General features: G+C 45.9%; 1 protein-coding gene across 1 annotated transcript in view; it reads left to right on the top strand.

The window, feature by feature from the left end:
* Positions 1–23,458, top strand: part of RNF157 (ring finger protein 157) — an 84,794-nt gene that overhangs the window by 23,133 nt on the left and 38,203 nt on the right. Inside the window, 1 exon segment of the mRNA XM_043585635.1 lies at positions 613–731. Coding sequence (XP_043441570.1) covers positions 613–731 — 119 coding nt within the window.

The raw sequence follows: 23,458 nt of genomic DNA, 5'->3' as shown, positions 1-23,458 counted from the left end.
CCTCTCTCTCTCTCTCTCTCTCTCTCTCTCTCTCTCAATAAAAACAACAACAACAACCATTTTGAAGCAAATGTGAAAAGGAAAGAGCCTTCATTGTAGAGGGTTATGGAATTACATATGTAGCAGTGGGCAGGTACTGAGACGTGTGTGTTTAGGTATGAACTGGCTTAGGAAGATCCAGGCAGAGAAATGTGTGTGTGTGTATACATGCTGGTACCTATAGTTAAGATCCCTGAATATACAGGGGATAGAAAATAACCACTTCAAGTTTAAGGGAAAAAAACAGGGACAAAATACGTACATGTGTTCATTAATGTGCATTGTGGGGCCTTCTGGTCTTTTGGCTGATGGTATTACAGACAGGTCATAATAAGGATTCGATTAACAACATTAAAAGGAAAATTCATCTATTTATGGTTGGTAGCTTGGGTTTTCGCTGCTATGGTTTGGCGTACTTTGTGCCATTGTCCCAAATCAAGAGGAAATCCCTAACAGTTATTAACTGTTGCACTGATTATTTGTTGGAAGGATTAACGTTTTTTCGAGTCAGTTTTTTTTACCTGGTTTAGTTTGACTGGTTTCTGTTTGATGTCTCTGTGTCTCCCTGTCTAGGAAGCTATTTTGCCAGCCACTTCATTATGGGAGGAGAGAAGTTTGACTCCACGCACCCCGAAGGTTACCTATTTGGAGAGAACAGTGATCTGAACTTTCTGGGGAACAGACCAGTAGCGGTATGGTTATGACCTGTTTATTTCCACGTGGGGCTTCAGTGGCCAATACAGTCTTATAAAAATAAGTTTGTAATCATTGGTTCAGAGGTGTCTGTAGCTCGGTGTGAGTTGAGAGGGTCCCTGGGAGCCAGGCCACAGCCCCTTGGCTGGCGTTGGGTCTCCAGTCACTAGAGGCTGACCCCTGGAAAGACTGTGGGAGTCTGCCTAAGGGGGAAGACATCTCACAGGTTCCCGATGTCTGGATGTCCGAAAGATTCCTGTCTCTGCTAAATGCCACCTCTTTTTCTCTTCTTCATAGCACTTAATACCATATAAGCTTGTATTTCTCTGTCTCACCCTCTGTTTTTTATCTGCCCTTCCTTGTAGGACGTAAATTTCACTGTGTCTCCCTCTCTCTGCCCCTAACCCACTCGCATCCTGTCTCTGTCTCTCTCAAAAATAAATAAACATAAAAAAAAAAATTAAAATAAAAGGGGGGGGTGGCACCTGGGTGGCTCAGTCGGTTGAGCGTCCGACTTGGGCTCAGGTCATGATCTCACAGCTCGTGAGTTCAAGCCCTGCGTCGGGCTCTGGGCTGACAGCTCGGAGCCTGGAGCTGCTTCGGACTTTGTCTCCCTCTTTCTCTCTGCCCCTAACCCACTCGCATCCTGTCTCTGTCTCTCTCAAAAATAAATAAACATAAAAAAAAAAATTAAAATAAAAGGGGGGGGTGGCACCTGGGTGGCTCAGTCGGTTGAGCGTCCGACTTGGGCTCAGGTCATGATCTCACAGCTCGTGAGTTCAAGCCCTGCGTCGTGCTCTGGGCTGACAGCTCGGAGCCTGGAGCTGCTTCGGACTCTGTCTCCCTCTTTCTCTCTGCCCCTAACCCACTTGCGTTCTGTCTCTGTCTCTCTCAAAAATAAATAAACATTAAAAAAAAAAAATTTAGAATGTATATTTCACAGGTCAGGACTATTTTTACTGTTGCGTCCTAGCACCTAGAACAAAGCCTGATACATACTGACAAGCCCTTAAAGAGCTGTTGAATGAATGACTGAAAAGGTTTCCCTTCATATCTGAATTGATACTGAATTGATGCTATGTCTCTGTTCATTCAGCTCATTCCATAAACGTATGTAGCATCCTCTCCGCACCCAGCCCGAGGCTTTGGGAGAATAGCCTGCCATATGGCTAGTGAGTGGCTAAGGAAGGTCCTAGAGACTTTTCAGACATTATTCCTGATCTTCGTAAGACCCACCTGACAGAAGATTTATTGTTATTAATTTTTAAGTAAGCTCTATACCTAATATGTGAGGCTTGAACTCACGATCTCAAGATCAAGAGTTGATGCTCTGCTGACTGATCCAGCCAGGGGCACCAGAAGATTTATTATTAATCCTATTAAAAAATTTTTTTTAATGTTTATTTATTTTTGAGAGAGACCAAGAGAGACAGCGTGAGTTGGGGAGGGCAGAGAGAGAGGGAGACACAGACTCTGAAGCAGGCTCCAGGCTCCGAGCTGTCAGCACAGAGCCCGAAGCGGGGGCTCAAACTCCTGGACCGTGAGATCGTGACCTGAGAAGTCGGACGCTTTACCGACTGAGCCACCCAGGTGCCCCAATTATTAATCCCGTTTCATAAGCAAGAGAACTGAGGTTCCAAGAAATGACCAATGATAAGTGCATGCTCTGTTGCAGGCACTGTTCTAAGTGTTTATTTACATAAAGTTTTCCCAAACTCTAATAACTAGGTCTGCCTGGCCACAGGTCGATGACCTTTCCACTGCTTCTCATTGCTTCAAAAAGCCCTGCCTTCCTCCAGAAACTCCTGGGTCAGTGGGGCCGATGAAACACAGGAACAGGAGATGCGTAAATAGCTGGAGAGGTCCGAAGTGATTGGATGCTGTGGGGCTTGCAAGCAGGAGAGGAGAACGGCAGGCCCGACCCCCTCATGCTCGTGTTGAGAAGAGGCGGAGGGTGTTGAGCGAGCCTTTGGAGAGGCCTAGGCTTTTACCAGACGGGTGGGGAAGGGGCTTTCCAGGAGCGGGTGCAGAGCACAGGCCCGAATGTTTTCCCGTTGTTGTCAAATCAGCAAACCTTTACCCAGCGACTGCTGTGTGCCAGGTACTGTGATGGGCCCTGGGGACACCAAGCTGAAATGAGCATGGTCTGTTCCTCCCGGGAACAAATAAGGAGGCCAGGCTGGCAGGAGCAGACATTCCCTGATGGTGAGACATGATTGGAAAGGTAGGTGGGGGCTGCATTACCCCGAAGGCTTTTGACTCTTACCTGTAGGCGGTGGGGAATATTGAAGACTTTTAGGTAGATAAGTGACCTGGAGAATTTTTTTTTTTTTTTCCTTTAGGGAGATTCATCCAGTGACTGTCTCCCATCTTGAGCTTTAATTAAAAAACGTATTTTGATGATGGGTTTTCACTGGTTTCTCCCTTTCTATCTGGAGTGACCCCCTCCCCTAATTCGCAGACCAGGAGTGCTTTCAAAATACCACATCCTTCTTGCTTCGTATTCAGTCATGCCAGCTCATGCTCACCAAATGTCCGCTCTCCGATTTTGTTACTGGTGCCTTAGCAATTAGAGTAGAAGAATCTTTGGTGTTTTGTTTTGTTTTGTTTTTTTTAATTTTTTTTAACGTTTTTATTTATTTTTGGGACAGAGAGAGACAGAGCATGAACGGGGGAGGGGCAGAGAGAGAGGAGACACAGAATCGGAAACAGGCTCCAGGCTCTGAGCCATCAGCCCAGAGCCTGATGCGGGGCTCGAACTCACGGACCGCCAGATCGTGACCTGAGCTGAAGTCGGACGCTTAACCGACTGCGCCACCCAGGCGCCCCTTTGGTGTTTTGTTTTATTTTGTTTTGTTTTGACAGAGACAGGTAAGAATTGTGCCTCCCCCCCTGGGAGTCAATTCGTGCTTGAAAAATGGCCCTTTCTTTTTACGTCAATTACTTCCTTTCTTTTCGTCTTTCTTCTTGTGTGAGAATAGTTTTTTTTTTTTTTTAATTTTGACCTTTTCAGACCATAAAGATTTTTTTTTAATGTTTTTATTTATTTTTGAGATAGAATGCGAGTGGAGGAGGGGCAGAGAGAGAGGGAGACACAGAATCTGAAGCAGGCTCCAGGCTCTGAGCTGTTGACACAGAGCCCGACGTGGGGCTCAAACTCACAAACCGTGAGATCATGACCTGAGCTGAAGTCGGACGCTTAACCGACTGAGCCACCCAGGCGCCCCATAAAGATTATTTTAAAACAAATAAATACTTCTTTTGGTTCCTACTGAGGTTTTTTCTGGCTGGCAGACTCCTGGTTCAGCTGCCCTGTTTATGCTTCTCTGTGAGCCTGTGAAGGACTGAGGTCTTCCTGAAGCCCTAAAGAGCAGCCCTGACCTGAAGTTTGAGGCTTTTTCTAAAGGAGTATTGACATTTTGGTTGTTGTTTCTATGTAGTCATCATTAAATATGCTTAATGTTGTAAGAGCAGATGTTTTCAGGAGATATCATCATTTCAGGTTAATAAAGCAAATTGGAGTAACTTCAGATATATATAGAAATAATGTATACAGGGGGCGTCTGTGGGCCTCAATGGTTTAAGCATCGGACTTCGGCTCAGGTCATGATCTCACGGTTCATGAATTTGAGCCCTGCTTCGGGCTCTGTGCTGAAAGCTTAGAGCCTGGAGCCTGCTTTGGATTCTGTGTCTCCCTCCCTCTCTGCCCCTCCCTGGCTCACTCTCTCTCTGTCTCAAAAATAATAAAAATAAAACATTAATAAAAAAATTAAAAAAAAAAAGAAGGTATACAGAACAAACGTGGCACATTTCCTTTTCTTTCCCCACACGTTATTTCATAATGATCATGGCTAACATTCATTGAACACTTACTGTTTGTCAGGCCTGGTTGCTCTAAGCTCTTCATATATGTTAGGTCATTTTGTCCTCACACCCTGGTGAGGAAGGTCCTTATTTGACAGATGAGGAACATGGACGCAAAGAATTTAAACAAGGATCACTAAGCCTGTACGTGGTTGAATTGGGATTTGAACCTAGCCGTCCAGCCCCAGAGCCTGAAGCACTCCGGTTTCTGATATTCAGAGCACGTGTGCTCAGGAACTCTGTGCATATCCTGTCTGTGAGTCTGTCCTAGTAGATCATCAAGTGTAATTTGTGAGATGCAGACAGAGATCTAAAAGTAGACCCAGTGGCAGGGACATGTTCTCTCTGAGTGTCCCTTGAGAGAGCTGCTGTTTGGTGTATATTCCATCTGCTGGTCTGACCTCTGTGTTTTGTCGTTACTGCACATCATACCTGTTTGGGGGACGGCCCAGAGATTGAACATGGACTTGTAGCTTGAGTTCTGAGGACTTGACTTCTACTCTCTAGCAACATGTCCCCCAGGGTCAGTACGTGGGCATCCGGTTGCGGAGGAAAGGGAACAACCTTTTATTTAAAAAAAATTTTTTTTTTAACATTTACTTATTTTTGAGATAGAGAGAGACAGAGCATGAGCAGAGGAGGGTCAGAGAGAGAGGGAGACACAGAATCCGAAACAGGTTCCAGGCTCTGAGCTGTCAGCCCAGAGCCTGATGCGGGGCTCGAACTCACGGACTGCGAGGTCATGACCTGAGCCGAAGTCGGACGCCCAACCGACTGAGCCACCCAGGCACCCCGAGAACAACCTTTTAAAGCCACCGAGCAGCTCCTCCTTCGAGGGAGAATGAAGATAAGGAGTGGAAGATGTTGAAATAAATTGTTACATAAAATATAAGTGCCATAGACTTCCTGGCTTGTGGGACTTGTGGTATTTCCTGTCATTCCTGAATGGTCAAACTAAAAAGAATACTGCTTGCAAACGCACCACTCAGCCTGTAGTTTTTACTGGAGCCCTACCGATCTCCCACTTGGGATAATCCGTCAACGTCAAATTTAGTATCAAGTCCCAGGGGTCAGATTTAATGAACTAGAGCGTGCATAGACATGGATGGTTGAAGAGAGGCTGGAGTCAAGATTTCAGGTTTTGTTTACATCTTAACCACTAGACTCTTTGCAACCTTGGCAAATCTATCACTGAGGCTCTCAGATTACCCACTGGTAAAGGGGGATAGTTCTGACTTTATGGGAATGTGATGCTTGAAGAATGTCTGGGGATTGCTGGGTAAAAAGAAGCCAGGGTAAAAACAATGTTGGCTGTACTGCTACCCTTTCAGGTTGGTTATTTCTGCAGCTACTGATAGTTTTGCGTGGAGAGAATAGTCACTGGTTTTTAAGTAATTGTCTTAAGCGGTCAACAGGGCTTCTGATGGTCTTTCTGTTCTGGTCCCCATATATAGAGGAGCTGAGATCCCTGTGTTTGTACATCACCATTGTAAAATGTTAAATAAAGACCATCCTTCGCCTTCCTACGGGGTGGAAGAGCTGGTGCTGATTTTTTGCTCCTTTACTGAGCGAGGGCTTCTTTTGTTGAGGCAGATTACTGCTAAAACTCTAAGTTATTTAGAGGCGTGGTGACCTCAGGGTTGTCCAAGAATCAAGTGATACCTCGACCCTACCTGAGTTCAGATCTATCATCTCGCCTTAGAGGAAAGCAGCTGAGTTCCAGTCCGGCCTCTGATGCGCCATCTCGCGTGTTGTGTCACCAGACCCCCTTGACACGGGTTCTGTGTCCTGCTCCCTGCAGCCAGGGCTGCACAGCTGGCCGTAAGAATCAAGGTAGGCACAGGTGGGTCTTTATTCCCCCCCAACAGAGATACACCTAAAAGCTGTACTTCCGTCAAGTCTCTGTAAATTCAGCCCTTTTATCCACAGGTGTGCAGGGAATGCAAGCTATTTAACACAACTTGGCAATGTATCCATTTACAAAGTAGAGTTTGGGCCATACAGAGCGTTGTGTCCGTCACGGTCATTCATTTGTTCAGTAAATATCTGTGGGTCATATACTGCGCTAGCAGCTGGGAGTGCAAAGACGAAGAAGGCTTGCCCCTGCCCCGAGGAGCTCGCGGTATGATGGGGTAGACAGGTTGCTCCCGACTGTGATGTGTTCCGGTAAGTCCTGTGTGACTGTGTGAGAGACAGGGCCAGAGTGCTCTGGGAGCAGAGGGGAGTGAGGATGATTTCCACCCAGGGCGCTGGCTCTGAGAGACGACTCCTTGAACCGGGTGGGATGAGCAGGATTTCCCTAGTGGGTGTCAGGAAGGTCACTAAGGCAGAATTAACAAGCAACGTGAGGAAGCGACTAAGATTGGGTTTCCAGAAGGGTGAGCAGGCTGTAAGGATTGGGTCATGAGGTATGTTGGTGGGAGGTGAGGCTGGAAAGACAGACTGGGCCCATGTTGGAAGGGCGATGAGGGTCATATTGAGAAGTTTATGCCTTTCTTTCTAAGGCAGTAAAGAAGGTCATAGACATGAGTTGCTTTGCCACTGAGTAGCTTCTTGGTGTTGGTTAACATATTAGCCATCAGTGAGCCTCAGTTTCCCCATCTATAAAAATACCTATCTTGCAGATATATTTTAAGTTTTCCAAAAATGACAGCTATTATGATTTGATTTGCCTTTCAGAAAGTTAATTCTTTTTCGTTGTTGAGAGACAGAGAGAAAGCATGCGTGTGTATGAGCTGGGGAGGGGCAGGAGGAGAGGGAGAGAGAGAGTCTTAAGCAGGCTCCCGACTTGGGGCTCAATCTTATAACTGACATCATGACTGGAGCCGAAATCAAGAGTCGGATGCTTAACTGACTGAGCCACCCAAGTACCCCCAGAAAGTTAATTTTTTTGTTAATGTTTATTTATTTGGGGGGAGGGGCAGAGAGAACACAGAATCCAAAGCAGGCTCCAGGCTCTTAGCTGTGAGCACAGAGCCTGATGCGGAGCTCGAACTCATGGACCTTGAGATCAAGACCTGAGCTGAAGTCAGACACTTAACCGACTGAGCCACCCAGGCACCCTACTGTTACTGAATTTCTTTACATTTTTAAAAATGTTTATTTATTTTTGAAGGAAAGAAAGAGTGTGAGCAGGGGAGGGGCAGAGAGAGGGGAGACACAGAATCCGAAGCAGGCTCCAAGGCTCCGAGCTATCAGCACAGAGCCCGACCCAGGGCTCAAACCCACAAACTGCGAGATCGCGACCTGAGTCGAAGTTGGACGCTTACCTGACTGAGCACCCAGGTGCCCCCAGAAAATTAATTCTTTAAATCATCTCATGGTGTAGAGAGTGAATTGGAAAGACAAGAGATAAGGAGCCAGTTAGGTCGTGATTTGTTTTAGATAGGAAGGAAGATACACGGTGCCTGAACTAGAACAGTGGCGTTAACGGTAAAGATGGTTCAGACTCCAGGACAGTGGGCAGTCTGAACCGAAGGCAGGGCGTAGTTAAGGACACGAGGAACAGCCTCTGTGGGACAGCTAGCACTTCAACTGGATACCATGTGTTGGTTTTATCTGCAGTTTTACTCCTTTTTAATTTTTTAAAAATCTTTATTTATTTTTGAGACAGGTATGGGTGGGGGAGGGGCAGAGACAGAGGGAGACAGAATCTGAAACAAGATCCAGGCTCTGAGCTGTCAGCACAGAGCCCGACATGGGGCTCAAACCCATGAACCGTGAGATCATGACCTGAGCCAAAGTTGGAGGCTCAACTGACTGAGCCACCCAGGAGCCCCTGCAGTTTTACTCTTTTTAAAAAATATTTCGGGGCGCCTGGGTGGCTCAGTCGGTTGAGCGTCCGACTTCAGCTCAGGTCACGATCTCGCGGTCCGTGAGTTCGAGCCCCGCGTCGGGCTCTGGGCTAATGGCTCAGGGCCTGGAGCCTGCTCCCGATTCTGTGTCTCCCTCTCTCTCTGCCCCTCCCCCGTTCATGCTCTGTCTCTCTCTGTCTCAAAAATAAATAAACATTAAAAAAATTTCTTTATTTATTTTGTTGGGGCGGGGAGGGGGGGAGCCCACGTAAGTGGGAGAAGGGCAGAGAGAGAGTCCCAAGCAGGTTCATGCTCAGTGCAGAGCCCCACTTGGGGCTTGATCTTAAAACTGCAAGATCGTGACCTGAGCCGGAATCAAGAGTCAGACTGACTGAGCCACCCAGGCGCCCCCTATCTGCAGTTTCGTTTGTGCCCTGGCCCCAGTGTAATCAGACAGGTGGGTCACAATACAGGTACCCTGGCATGCGTTGCCTTAGAGCCTGGATTGGTCTACCCAGGCTACTAAAACAAAATGCCATAAATTAGGGGGCTAAACAACAGGTATCCATCACTCAAGGTTCTGGAGGCAAGAAGGCCGAGATCAAGGTGCTGGCAGATTTCATTCTGGTGAGGGTTTCTTGCAAGTGACTGTCTTCTTGCTGTGTCCCCACATGGCAGAAAGAAAGTGCTCTCTCTCTTCCCTCCTTATAAGGGCACTAATCCCATCTTGAGAGGCCCACCGTTATGACCTCACCTAACCCTAATCACCTCCCAAAAGCCTCCCCTCCAAATATAGTCACATTGAGGGTTAGGGCTTTAACATAAGAATTTTGATATGAGAGTCCATGACAGGAACGTGCCTCTTTTCTGTGTGTATGTGGGTGTGTGTTGTAGATTGAGTTACTTGCCTTTTGCATGCTCTTGTCTTTCCTTCCTCCTTCCCTTATAAATTGTACTACAGCTGTCTTTGGCATTTGGTTTGGCCATATTTATTACATTTCCAGTTCTGCATACCCTTTAGCCAACCTGTTTCATTTCTCTGAATCTCTGAGTAAAGGAGCAACTTACTCCTCTTCTCTCAATATTCTGCCACGATGCTAACTCGTTTTTGACACCAGACACGTGGGCTTCGCACACATCAGGCAGGAGTTGTTAAAGAAATTATAGTGTGTCTACACTAAGAACTGGTATTCAACCAAAAATAAAGTAGATTTGTACCCCACTGAGATAAAAATACGTCTGTGACCACATGGTGTGCTGAAAAAAGCAAGTTGTTATGTATCCTATAGAATCCAGTTTCATTTCTGATAAAAATTACGGTGCATAACAATATATGTGTATTTGTGTGCTTTTTTGTGTATTTATATTTGTAGGTGCATAAAATACATAAGAGAATAATGCATTTTACCCGTTAACAGTGGTAACAATCGGGCTACATCAGTGAGGGGAGGTACATACTCCTGACTTTGTATTTTTCTGTGTGAATATATATTTGAATTTGAAATTTTTTTAAAAATAGAAGCATTTAAATTTTTTTGTAAAAATAGCAAAAGGGCTCCCTCTCTCTCTGCTTCTCCCCTGCTCACTCTCTCTCAAAAATAAATAAACATTAAAAAAAAAACCGGGGATGGCGCCTGGGTGGCTTAGTCGGTTAAGCATCCGACTTAGGCTCCGGTCGTGATCCCACGGTTCGTGGGGTTCGAGCCCCGCGTCGGGCTCTGTGCTGACAGCTCAGAGCCTAGAGCCTGCTTCGGAGTCTGTTGTCTCCCTCTCTGCTTCTCCCTTGCTCACTCTCTGTCTCTCAAAAATAAATAAACATTAAAAAAAAAAATAGGAAAAGGGCCCACTGCTGAGCAGGAAAGGAGACAGTTCTAGGAAAATACATAGAGTGGGAAAATTAAGGAAATTAATAAAATAATGGTTTAATTGTTTAGTGAACTACAGAAAGGGTGTGGCTTGCCGAGTGGGGTTGGGGGCTTGTGGAGAACAGTAACAAGATCAGAATAAGCATGAAGAGGAATATGGAATCAGGTGGCTTCATCCTCTTGGTGCCAGTGTGCAATGATTCACTGTTAGAACCATTTGATTCATGATGGATACAGCCTAGTTTTTAATAATCTGAGAGTAAAAGAAAATCCAGACTATGAAACGCCTGAACTGGAGAATGAAAAATCCCGTTTTTTAAATATGGTTTAGGGCTTTATAGACAGTATTACTTAAATATTTTATTTATTTATTTATTTGTTTGTTTGTTTATTTTTAATGTTTATTTCTGCAACAGAGAGAGACAAAGCATGAGTGGGGGTGGGACAGAGAGAGGGAGACACAGAATCCGAAGCAGGCTCCAGGCTCTGAGCTGTCAGCACAGAGCCTGACGTGGGGCTTGAACTCACAGACCGTGAGATCATGACCTGAGCCGAAGTCGGTCTCTCAACTGACTGAGCCATCCAGGCACCCCTTACTTAAGTATTTAAAAAAATAGCTTCCTTATTAATATTCCTGCTTCCTTATTAATTCCCTGTTCCTAGTTTCCTCCCAGAGGTGACCATACTGCTCAGTTCAATAAGTGAGCTTTAATAGTTTTTTTAAAAAAATTGTGACAAAATACACATAACATAAAGCATAGCATGTTAATTATTTGAAGCCTACAGTTCAGCGGTAAACTTGTTGTGCAACCGATCTCCAGAACACTTTCCATCTTGTAAAACTGAAACTTTGTACCCACTGAACGCTAACACCCCATTCTCCCCAACCCCCAGCCCCTGGCGTCCACGCTTCACTTTCTGTCTCTGAATCTGACTAGCTACCTCATATAAGTAGAATCTTACAGTATTTGTCCTTTTGTGTCTGGCTTTAGCATGATGTCTGCAAGGTTCATCCATGTTGTAGCAGGTGTCAGAATTTCCTTGTTTTTAAAAATTTTTTAACGTTTATTTTTTGAGAGAGAGAGAAGGAGAGAGAGAGAGAGAGATTGTGAGCAGGGGAGGGGCAGAGAGGGAGGGAGACACAGAATCTGAAGCAGGCTCCAGGCTCTGAGCTGCCGGGACAGAGCCCGAAGCAGGGCTCGAACTCACAAGCAGTGAGAACGTGACCCAAGCTGAAGTCGGATGCTTAACCGACTGAGTCACCCAGATGGACAAAGCTTATTTCTTTTTGAGAGAGAGCTTGTGAGCGGGGTAGAGGCAGAAAGAGAAGGGGGGGAGAGAGAGAGAATCCCAAGCAAGCTCCATGCTGACAGCAACGAGCCTGATGCGGGGCTCATACTCATGAACTGCGAGACCACGACCTGAGCTGAAGTCAGACACTCAACCCACTGAGCCACCCAGGTACCCCTTACTTTCTTTTCTTTTTTTTTTTTAAGAAAACAACTCCTTTTAATTTACTTCCTATGAGTTTTCTTCTCGCTTTTTTATTGTGACTTGTGAAATATTCATAAGTATATAAATCATATGCCTACAGTTTAAAGAAACCGTAAACAGACGCCCTTGTACCCACCACCCGGATCAAAAAGTGGAATGTTGCCGGCACCACCTCCCCGTGCCTAACCCTGATTGCATCTGTATTACTTTGTTAAATAACAGCTTTGTGCAGATAAATGATAAGTATCTTGGGGAAGATAGTTTGCAACTACTGCCTGGATTTTTTTTTTTTTTTTTAATGCAAAAAAACATCAACTACATTTGCTCCTTCCTTTAGCTACATTTTCTGCATTGGCCAAGGTTAGTGAAACAGGATGTTCCATGTTAGACGTACTGCCTTGCTTTGAGATGGAAGACAGGGATCGTGGTTTTATCTGTCTGGTGTGCGGACTTCAGGGTATAGTAATATGAAGAGAAGCTATAGAAGGCAGTTGTAGCGTAACCTGAGATTATGAGAGAAAGGAGAGAAATTCTCTGGAGAAGAAACTTGGCTGGAGATGAATGAGGAACAGTAGTTTTTAGTAGCTGTTGACTGCTAGTGGGTTACCTTCTCTATATTCAAGGGGCTCCTGGGTGGCTCAGTCAGTTAAGCATCCTACTCTTGATTTTGGCTCAGATGAATGATCTCATGGTTGGTGAGTTCGAGCCCCAAGAGAACTGTTAGGAGTTCTCTCTCTCTGCCCCTTCCCTGCTGTCTCTCACGTGCTTTCTCTCTCTCTCTCTTTCTCAAAATAAATAAATAAAGCTTAAAAAAAAAAGTATTTCAAAATCAGGTTGGATTATAAATGGAAGAGAATTATAAAAGGGAGAAGTAGAGAAGGAAGAGGAAGAAATAGTTTCTTTTCTGTTCTTGCCTTAATTTGGTGTCTGTACTGGTTGAGAATACAGTTTTCTTTACTAATCATTACAGCATGCCGTTGATCTTTTCCTCCCCTCCCCGTGACACAAATCGTTGATTGACTGACTCAATCATTCCTTCCTTCGTTTAACATTTTATTGAACACTTGTGACATTCCAGACTAATGTTGAACACGAGAGACACAAAGGCAGAGCAAATGCAGTCCCTGCCCTAAGGAACTTATCCACGAGCCAGGAAACCTGAACGTGTCGGAGGAGGGGCTGATGAGCAAAGGCAGAAAGGCATCTAAAGAAGGGAAGGTGGTTTGTGTGTTCCAGATGATTCCATCTAACTGAAGTGTAGCATCCAGAGGGCTGTGGAGCCAGGCCTAGACGGAGGGACCTTGTATGCTTTTCTGCAGGCTTCGGACTTTTCTCCGGTAGCCATGGGGAACCTCTAATGGGTTTTATGGGTTTAAAAAAAATTTTTTTTTTTTTTTTTTTGGAGAGAGAGTATGAGTGGGAGGAAGGGGCAGAAGGAGAGAGAGAGAAACCTTAAGCAGCCTCCACATTCAGCATGAGCCCAATTTGGGGCTCAACCCCACAACCCCTGGGGTCATGACCTGAACCGAAATCAAGAGTGGGGATGCTCAACCAACTGACCACCCAGGTGTCCCAACTAATGGGTTTTAAACTGGGTGTCATATAATATACATTTTGAAAGATCACTCAGATGACAGTGTAGAAGATGATTTAGGGGGTTGTGGGGACAGGTAAAGGAGAGCCGGTTGTCCAAATGAGATTTGATGGAGGTCTCGTCTCGGGTCGCAGGGCCAAGGAAGAGGAAGGCCCTGATACGTGAGGCAGGATTCACGTTGGCAACCAGTGTGAGCGGCAGCGTCTAGGCTTTGGTAACTGGACTCTTCTAGGCTCCCCCACAGGACATGGCCAGCTGGTGGGTTTTCCTGTGTGGCAGGCCCATCCTAGTGTACCTGCTCCTGCAAGCCTTTGATCTTTTCTTCCGGCGACTGCTGCACCAGTTCTGGTATCATTTAGTATGGTCCGTTGCTTTTCTAAGCTCCCAAGAGGCCACCTTCCCCAGCACGTTAGACCCAGGGAGCTTGCCAAGGTGCTAATTCTGCGTCACGAGAGAATGTCCCCGTAACCAGTGGGCTGTCCCTCATCCAGCTTTATATTCCACACCCTTGCCCCAGTGCCCTCGGACCACTCCCACGTATGCTTCTAGTCCTATCTGTGTCCGTGTTAGCCCGGGCCTGCACATCTTTGGCATAAAAATCCGCGTGCCACCCCCCCTCCCCCCCCGCCCCACCCTTAGCAGGCCTAGCGGGCCCCAAGTGAATGATGCTGAGATTTGACCCTAATTATGGTCTATGGCCATGAGGGAAGACGGAAGATGGGCAGGTCCTTTGCAGGGCAAGCATTGTCTTGTAAGGAGCTCGTCTTGTGTGAGAGCGCCGCGTCGCCTGTCTTCCAAGGAGAGGGAGTCGAGGGACTCTGGGGTTCATGGTTCTCCAGTGAGTGTACATAGATATCCCCTTCTCAAGCCTTAGAGGCCACTCTTTCGCCATCAGAGCCCTGACTTTGCCTTCATAGACTTACCTGGGCTAAGAGCACAGCCTTCTTTTTGTCCTCCACTCCTTAAAGTTAGGTCCCTGTGGCTGCAGGAAATGGCGGTCTTTAAAATTTGCCAAAGGAGGCTGACTGCCTGTCCTACTTGGCTTTAAATTGTTGACTGCTGTGTCCGAGACTTTTTCCCGTTTTGGTGAATGGATGGATCTTAATAATAGCCACCCACTTCTACAGTTTTATGGAAACAATTTCACTTGCATTTCCCGTAAGCCAGCCAGTGGTACACTTACCATAACACGCCAGGGACCGTGTCGGGGGATGGGTCCTCCTTGCCATCTGGCTGGTAGGTAACCTACCCCCAACTTGCACCCGCAGAGTCCGCTTCCTTAGGCAGCTGCTGATACCAGGTTCTCTGGAAACAAACGTGAGACGGAGACCTTTGTGAAATCTGTTTATTGAAGGAAGGCTGTCCTGAGAACGGGGACAGCAGAAGCCAGATGGGGCAGGGGAGCAAAACTGAACAACGGTGGGGTCTTGGTAGACACTCGCTTCGGCCTGGTTCCTTGGGAAGCTTTGGACAACTTGGGTCACAGCGTCGCCCTACCTTGAGGCAAGGGGCCTGGCCTTTCGTATGCCCTGCCCAGGTCTCGCTGGTTGCTGACTGCCCTGTGGTGGTCTGATGAAGGGGAAGTCCAGGGCACTTTCTTGGACCAGGAGGCTCTGGTTCCTGATTCCTGGCGAAGGAGCCGCAGTGGGCTGTCAGTGGCCAACATTCTCAGCAGCTGGAGAGTGGGAATGACGGGAGGGAGTGGAGGCGGGTGTTAGAGCGTCACTGCACACCCCATTCCCACTTCAGCCCTTGGTTGTTTTTTTTTTTCTCGCTTCTTAATCGAATAGCACATCTTGGAGATCATTCTGGATCTATTTACATGAGGCTGGTTTGTCCTTTTAAAATTATGCTTCTGGGGGCGTCCGGGTGGCTCAGTCGGTTGAGCGTCCGACTTCCGCTCAGGTCATGATCTCACGGTTTGTGAGTTCGAGCCCCACGTCGGGCTCTGTGCTGACAGCTCAGGGCCTGGAGCCTGTTTCAGTTTCTGTGTCTCCCTCTCTCTCTGCTCCTCCCCTGCTCACACACTGTCTCTCTCTCAAAAATAAAGATTAAAAAAAATTTTTAGGGGCGCCTGGGTGGCGCAGTCGGTTAAGCGTCCGACTTCAGCCAGGTCACGATCTCGCGGTCCGGGAGTTCGAGCCCCGCGTCGGGCTCTGGGCTGATGGCTCAGAGCCTGGAGCCTGTTTCCGATTCTGTGTCTCCCTCTCTCTCTGCCCCTCCCCCGTTCATGCTCTGTCTCTCTCTGTCCCAAAAATAAATAAACGTTGAAAAAAAAATTTAAAAAAAAAAATTTTTTTTTAAATAAAAGTAAAAATTATGCTTCCTGAAGTATAACGGATACACTGAAAGGTAACATCGTATGTACACCTGATTTTCACAAGCCCACACACCTCTATGACCAGCATCCAGATCAAGAACTAGAACAGGGCCAGCCTCCCAGAAGCTGCCCTGATACCCCTTCCTATCACTACCTGTAACTGAGCCTGGCCACTGTCCTCTCTTCTTTCCTGATTTGATCTTTATGTCCGTGGAACCGTGCATATGGCCCTTTTATGTCTGCTTCCTTTCACTCAATGTTTGTGAGATTTGCTCACCTCATCGCATGTAGCGATTATGCTTGTTGCATGTGTGTTTCCTGTGTGAGTACACCACAGTTTATCCACCCTACGGTTTACAGCATTCGGCCGTCTGTTCTGGGCTGTCGCGAAATAGTGCCGTTGTGACCATCCCATTGTGTGTATTTTGTTGCGCGCGTGGACCCACGTCTGTTCCGAGTATACCTGGGATGGGCATTGCCAGGGCACGGGAGGACGCTGTTGTGGATAACTGCTGAACCGTTTCCCAAAGCTGTTTTGACACCAATTTTACTCCAACCAGCATGGTTTGGAAATCTCCAGCACCTCGTATTTTCTCTTTCTCATTCTGGTGGGTGTGTAGAATTAATTTTGTTTTTCTTTTTTCTTTTAAATGTTTATTTATTTATTTTGAGAGAGAGAGAGAGAAAGCACAAATTGGTAGACAGTGGGGGGGGGGAGGGGCTCAGAGAGAGAGAGGGAGAGAGAGAGAGAGAGAGAGAGAGAGAGAGAGAATCCCAAGCAGCCTCCATGCTGTCAGCACGGAGCCCAGAGTGGGGCTTCATCTCATGAACTGAGAGATCATGTCTTGAGCTGAAATCAAGAGTTGGACACTTAACCAACTGAGCCACCCACGTGCCCCAAGAATTAATTTTCATTTTCCTGATGACTCATGAGGACGGGCACCTTTATGTTTGTTTATTGGCCATTTGGATTCCTCCTTTGTGAAGTGTCCGTTCAAATCTTTTCCATTAGGTTACCTGATTTCTCTACGAGATCATCTGCTTTTTCTTTCTTGGTAAGGAAATACTAAGAAAATAGGAGTCCTTTCTCAGATAGATATATGTAAATATATGTTTATATTTACAAAGTCTCTGCTTGCCTTTCATTCTCCCTTTCTTTTAATTTATGTATTTTAACTGAGATATAATTGACGTATGACATTGTGTAAGTTTAAGGTATGCAGTGTGTTGATCTGATATATTTTTACATTGCAGTATGATTGTAGCTTTAGCTAATATCTCTATCAGGTCACATAATTATTTCCTTTGTGTGCAAAGAACCCTAACCTCAACCCTAACCCAAGACCAGCCTAGGTCTTGAGCGCTTCCTGCAGAATTCAGTAAACCTTCAGTCTTTTGCAAGGCCCAAATAACTCAGTGTGAGGTCAAGCCAGATCTGACAGGAAGAATATTCTACTGAAACTCAAGCTTCTTAGCCTAGCAGAATTTTCTTACTCATCTCTATCCAGTTCCAGCCACAGTAATTCACGTTTTCCTTTAACCCAGAAATTCATCTAAACCGGAAGGAAACCTAGTTGTGTCTAATGCTGTGCAGTCAGGGAAGAGGAAGCTGGGAGGTTTACACAGGGACAGTTTAAAATGAGGCCTTTGTTTTTGGACTTTAAAGAGCGGCTCCCCCTCCCACCAGGATGTGTCCTGCTCTCAGGAGACCATGTGTAGGCTTCTCAAGCTGCAGTGAATTTTCTTGCCCTTTGTAAGCCTCAGACCCTGGGTTCTCCCTCCTAGCATACGCAAGAGGGTCATAAGGCAACTGAACACACAGCGTTGTGTGCGAGTTGGAAGAGGCCTTTGGCTATTTTATGTAAGTGTTGTAAAGAATATGTCTTGTCATTCTGGAAAGGGCAAAACTATAGGGATAGAAAACAGATCAGTGGTTGCCAGGGCCTGGGGGTGCAGGGAGGGGGTGCCCACAGAAGGGCATGAAGAAACATTTAGGGGTGGTGGAAATGTTCTGTATCTTGATTATGATGGTGGTTACACAACTGTATGTGTTTGTCAAAATTCATAGAACTGCATACTGAAAAGGGTGAATTTTACTTTTGATGTAAATCATGTCTCAATAAGCCTGACTTTTTTTTTTTTTAACATTTATTTATTATTGAGAGACAAAGACAGAGCATAAGCGGGGGAGGGGCAGAGAGAGGGGGAGACACAGAATCCGAAGCAGGCTCCAGGCTCCCAGCTGTCAGCATGGAGCCCGATGAGGGGCTTGAACTCACAGACCGCGAGATCATGACCTGAGCTTAACTGACTCAGCCACCTTGGCGCCCCAATAAGCCTGACTTTAAAAAAGAATATATCTTGGAAGGGAGCGGGGGTTCATTGATAGGCCAGCATTCTCTCTGAGGCCTGGTCTCCACGTAGCTCAGGGAGCCCCTGTTTGTGGACAGGCACCATTGGAGAGGCACAGATCCCAGTGTGGTGGTGGGAGAGGTGGGAGATCAGCCTGGCTTTTGCATGGGCAGCCCTCGGTCACGGGCGGCCCTCGGTCACAGCCATTAATCCCAGCTCCCCAGCAACGGGTGCATGTGTCTCGCTGCAGGACAGAGTCTGTTCGTCCCAGACCTGTGCTTTGTTTTCTTCATTGGTTCATGGCTGTCTGGGGTCATGCTGCAGAAGTCCTGTGTGTTCGGCCGCCAGGGCCACAGCAAGAGGAGAGCTTGCCTAACTCTCAGTTTACTTGAGCCCGGGTCTTCTTCCATTTCCGTCTAATCACAAGCTGAGAACCTCAAAGAGCCTACCAGTCACTGTGGTAGGAACTTCCGTACCTCCCTGGGAGTTTGCTCTTCCCAGGAGTGAGAATTCCAATAGAGTAAGTGGCACATTTAGAATAATTCTCCTGGGTCACAACAAAGTGAGATGCATCCTAACTGTATTTACTCCGAGTGCTTCGGGATTCACAGTTAAGAGAGGGAGATCGAGTTGCTGACGTTTCATTTGTACGTTCTTTTTTCTTTTTCTTTTTTTATTTTTTTAACGTTTATTTATTTTTGAGACAGAGACAGAGCATGAACGGGGGAGGGTCAGAGAGAGGGAGACACAGAATCTGAAACAGGCTCCAGGCTCTGAGCTGTTAGCACAGAGCCTGACGCGGGGCTCGAACTCACGGACCGTGAGATCATGACCTGAGCTGAAGTCGGCCGCTTAACTGACTGAGCCACCCAGGTGCCCCTGTACGTTCTTTTTTCTAAGCACAAGCGTACCTCGTTTTATTGTGCTTCTTTATTGCACTTGGCACACGTTGAGTTTTTTATAAATAAATTGAAGGTTTATGGCAACACCGCATCGAGCACATTCCAACAGCATTTGTTCACTTTATGTCTCTGTCACATTTTGGTAATTCTTACAATATTCCAAACTTTTCCATTATTGTATTTGCTGTGGTGATCTGGGATAAGTGATTTTATGACTTACCGAAAGCTCAGAAGATGGTTACCATTCTTTAGCAATAAAATACTTTTAAATTAAGGTATGTACATCATTTGTTTTTGTTTTTGTTTTTTGTTTTTGTTTTTTTATTTTTATTTTTTATTTTTTTTTAACGTTTTTTTTTATATTTATTTTTGAGACAGAGAGAGACAGAGCATGAACGGGGTAGGGTCAGAGAGAGAGGGAGACACAGAATCTGAAACAGGCTCCAGGCTCTGAGCTGTCAGCACAGAGCCCGACGCGGGGCTCAAACTCACGGACCGTGAGATCATGACCTGAGCCGAAGTCGGCCGCTTAACCGACTGAGCCACCCAGGCGCCCCTGTTTTTGTTTTTTTACACAGAATGCTATTCCATGTTTAAGAGACTACAGCATAGTGTGAACATCTTTTTTATATGCACTGGGAAACCAAAATATTCATTTGACTTGCTTTATTGCAGCATTCTGGACCCGAACCCACAATCTCTCCGAAGTATGCCTGTGTCCACAATTGCATTACAGGTAGAATTCTTTAAAGAAGAGACAGTATTGGGGCGCCTGGGTGGCTCAGTCGGTTGAGCGTCCGACTTCGGCTCAGGTCATGATCTCGCGGTCTGTGAGTTCGAGCGCCGCGTCAGGCTCTGGGCTGATGGCTCAGAGCCTGGAGCCTGCTTCCGATTCTGTGTCTCCTTCTCTCTCTGCCCCTCCCCCATTCATGCTCTGTCTCTCTCTGTCTCAAAAAGAAATAAATGTTAAAAAAAAATAAAAAAAAAAAAGAGACAGTATTATCACTAACAGTGATCGCTAATGATCACCAGTCTTTTCATAGCACTGTATGGTTTTTAAAACATTTCTTATTTGATTTTAATCACCCTAGGAGATGGACAGGGCTGTAAATCCCATTTTACAGACGAGGAAACTGAGGCCGAGATGATAAATTACTCACCCGAGGTCTCACTTATCGATAAGTGCAAGAACCGAGGCACAAAACCGGGTCTTCCAGCTCCTGGTGTTGCCATCAGTTCGTTAAATAATTTCATTTTCCTTCTCCAGTCTTGCACACAGTTCACTGGCAGGACCGGAGGGTCTTAACGCCTCATTAAACTTAATAAATGTTGCCCCACAAACCTTTATTAAAAAAACACGTGGCAGTGCACGTTGTCCAGTTGTTTTGTGAACACTGTTTGTGCCAGCCTGCCACGTAGCCTGAGGGGCAAATGTTCAGAATCCTGAGAGCCACCGTGGACACATGCTTTTCTGAAGATCTTACTCTTGTATTCGGCCTCCTGTCTTGTCCGTGTTCTGGTCTAATCACTCTGGGCCATACAAAGACAACTCTAACATGGATTTTTCCCTCCAGTTTATAATCTCGCAGGAAGAGCAGACACAGACCACACAGAGAGGACGTGATCGTGAATTGTACAGTTTCACAGAAGCCCTGAGAAAGGCGCTTTATGACATCAGTGTTGCAGACTTGGAAAGTGCCACTAAAGCGCTTGAACTTGTGGTTTGTTGTTTAATGCTGTTTCTTGACAAACCAGAGTGCTAAGAACTGCTGTGGTATTCGGCAGTGAAACTAAAGCCTCTGTGTTGGAGGAATTTCCTCGAAATTTCTTTGAAACCTACTGAAGCCAAGCGTACACACTCTCACCTCTGTTTCCTGTTGTCATCGTCCACCCCACCTTACGGGAAACTATGCTTCTTGTTGTTGCATTTCAAAGAAAAATTTGGTTAATTTTTTCAGCTTTTAAAGGGATGCACAGTGGCCTTATTTTGTCATGAAGCTGTTCCACAAATTCTATAAAAGTCAAAGGCTTCTGAGTCAAACAACAGTTGGTTACACGTACATACCAGCATCCCTAAGGAGCACGCTCTCTGCATTCTCTCAAGTGGCCTTACCAGGTCAATCACATAAAATAGCCCTGATTATTACAGAAGTCAATCAGACATAGGCTTTATCTATAGAAGGAACACTGATAAGCAAGCTTTGCAGTAAAGGTTGCTCTAAGAATAGAATAGAATGTAGTTCCTAGCCATATATTCTACTTCCTAAAATGTTAAATGCAAAAAAAAAAAAAAAAAAAAAAAAAAAAAGGGGGGGGCGCCTAGGTGGCTCAGTCGGTTAAGCGTCCGACTTCAGCTCAGGTCATGATCTCACGATCCGTGAGTTCGAGCCCCGCGTCGGGCTCTGGGCTGATGGCTCAGAGCCTGGAGCCTGCCTCCGATTCTGTGTCTCCCTCTCTCTCTGCCCCTCCCCCGTTCATGCTCTGTCTCTCTCTGTCCCAAAAATAAATAAACATTGAAAAAATAAATAAATAAAAATAAATAAATAAAATGTTAAATGCTATAAACACTAGAAGTGTATATTGTCAGCCTTAAAAATAAAAAATAGTATTTATTTAATGTTTATTAATGTTTTTTAACGTTTATTTATTTTGGAGAGAGAAAAAGAGAGCACCAGCAGGGGAGGGGCAGAGAGAGAGGGAGACACAGAATCCGAAGCAGGCTCCAGGCTCTGAGCCGTCAGCACAGAACCTGGTGCGGGGCTTGAACTCACGAACCACGAGACCATGACCTGAGCCGAAGTCGGACACTCAACTGACTGAGCCACCCAGGCGCCCCCCAAAATAAATATTTTTTAAAAGAAAGAGAACACGCAGTGAGCCTAAGCACTTCATAGAAGTAATGATAATAATAAATACCTGTGGGCAGAGTTTACTGTCTACAAAACTATCTCACAGTTAATAGCTAAGCTATTGTCTCCTGGCCCCTAACCACCCCAGAGGCTGGAACTGGCGTCCAGGGGTCATGTTTCTCCGTTACCCGCTGCTCCCTGCCAGGCTCTACCAACAGGGAGCGCTGGAAGGGCTGGAGGAAGAGAAGGGCCCACCTCAAAAGTCTAGTAGGGATTGCGTTGAATCTGCAGATTGCTTTGGGTAACGTGGACTTTTTAACGATATTAATTCTTCCGATCCATGAGCATGGAATATTTGTCTTTCGGTCTGTGTCATCTTCAATTTCTTTCTGTCAGCTATATCCAAAAAGAAGAAGCAGTCTGAGCCCAGCTTCACAGGGCCTCTGGGATCTGATAACCCCCACTCTCTCCTCTGTTCTCCCAGCCCTTAGGGGAGGTAGCTGCTTCCTGAGGTCACCCTCTGTCAGCTCAGGGTCCCCTTCTCGTGTTTTAGTTCTCCAGTGCCTGTTTAACCCGTGCCTTAGAATAGATTCTCTCTGTTAAAGTAACCAGTGTGGTTTCTGTTTTCCTAATCTGCCCTTGATGAATACAGCCTTTAATGTCACAAATTGTGAGGCGTATTTTACTGGTGAGGGATGGAGACTTACTTAAGTAAAGTACAGTGATTTATCTGAAAGTACACAACCAGTAGTACACGAGCCAGGACCTGCACCTTCCACTCTGAGATCCTCTGCTTTCCATTTGCGTATGTATGTATGTATGTATGTATGTATGTATTTATTTATTTTTGAGAGAGAGAGAGAGAGAGAGAGAGCACATGCGCACCTGAGCGGAGGAGGGACTGAGAAAGAAGGGGACAGAGGATCCAAAGCAGGCTCTCCACTGACAGCAGAGACCCTGATGTGGGGCTCAAACTCAAACCGTGAGATCATGACCTGAGCTGAAGGCAGATGCTTAACTGACTGAGCCACCCAGGTGCCACCCGAACTTATTAAAAAAAAATAATTTTATCTTGGGGTGTCTGGGTGGCTTAGTCAGTTACGTGTCCGACTTTGGCTCAGGTCATAATCGTACGGTTCGCGAGTTCAAGCCCCGCACCGGGCTTGGTGCCATCAGTGTGGAGCCTGCTTGGGATCCTCTGTCTCTTCCTCTCTCTGCCTGTCTCTCCCCCACTCGCTCTCTCAAAAATAAACATTTGTTCAAGAAATAATTTTATGTTTACAGAAGAATTGTAAAGGTAGTGGAGAATTCCCATAATACCCTTCCTCCGGCTTCTGCTACTGTTAACCTCTTACACACCACGGTGCATTTATCCCAACTAAAAATTAGCATAGGTACGTTACTATTTTAAACTACAGACTTTACCCAGCTTTCTTTTCACACACATAAAAAAAAACACAAAACAAAAAACCCTACAGACTTTATTAGGACCACCCCAGTTTTTCCATGTCTCTTTTCCGTTCCCAAATCTAATCCGGGATCCCACATCACCTTTGGTTGTCACCTCTCATCTGTGACAGCGTCTTAGTGTTTCCTTATTTCTCACGGCCGTGACAATTTTGAGATGTACCGTTAGATATTCTCTAGAACTTCCCTTGGTTTGGGTTTTCTGGTAATTAGACCAAGGCTGCA

This window comes from Prionailurus bengalensis, chromosome E1, assembly GCF_016509475.1.
Source record: "Prionailurus bengalensis isolate Pbe53 chromosome E1, Fcat_Pben_1.1_paternal_pri, whole genome shotgun sequence".
NCBI lineage: Eukaryota > Metazoa > Chordata > Mammalia > Carnivora > Felidae > Prionailurus > Prionailurus bengalensis.
Note: the sequence above shows the minus strand (reverse complement) of the source record. Positions and strands in the feature narration are given on the sequence as shown.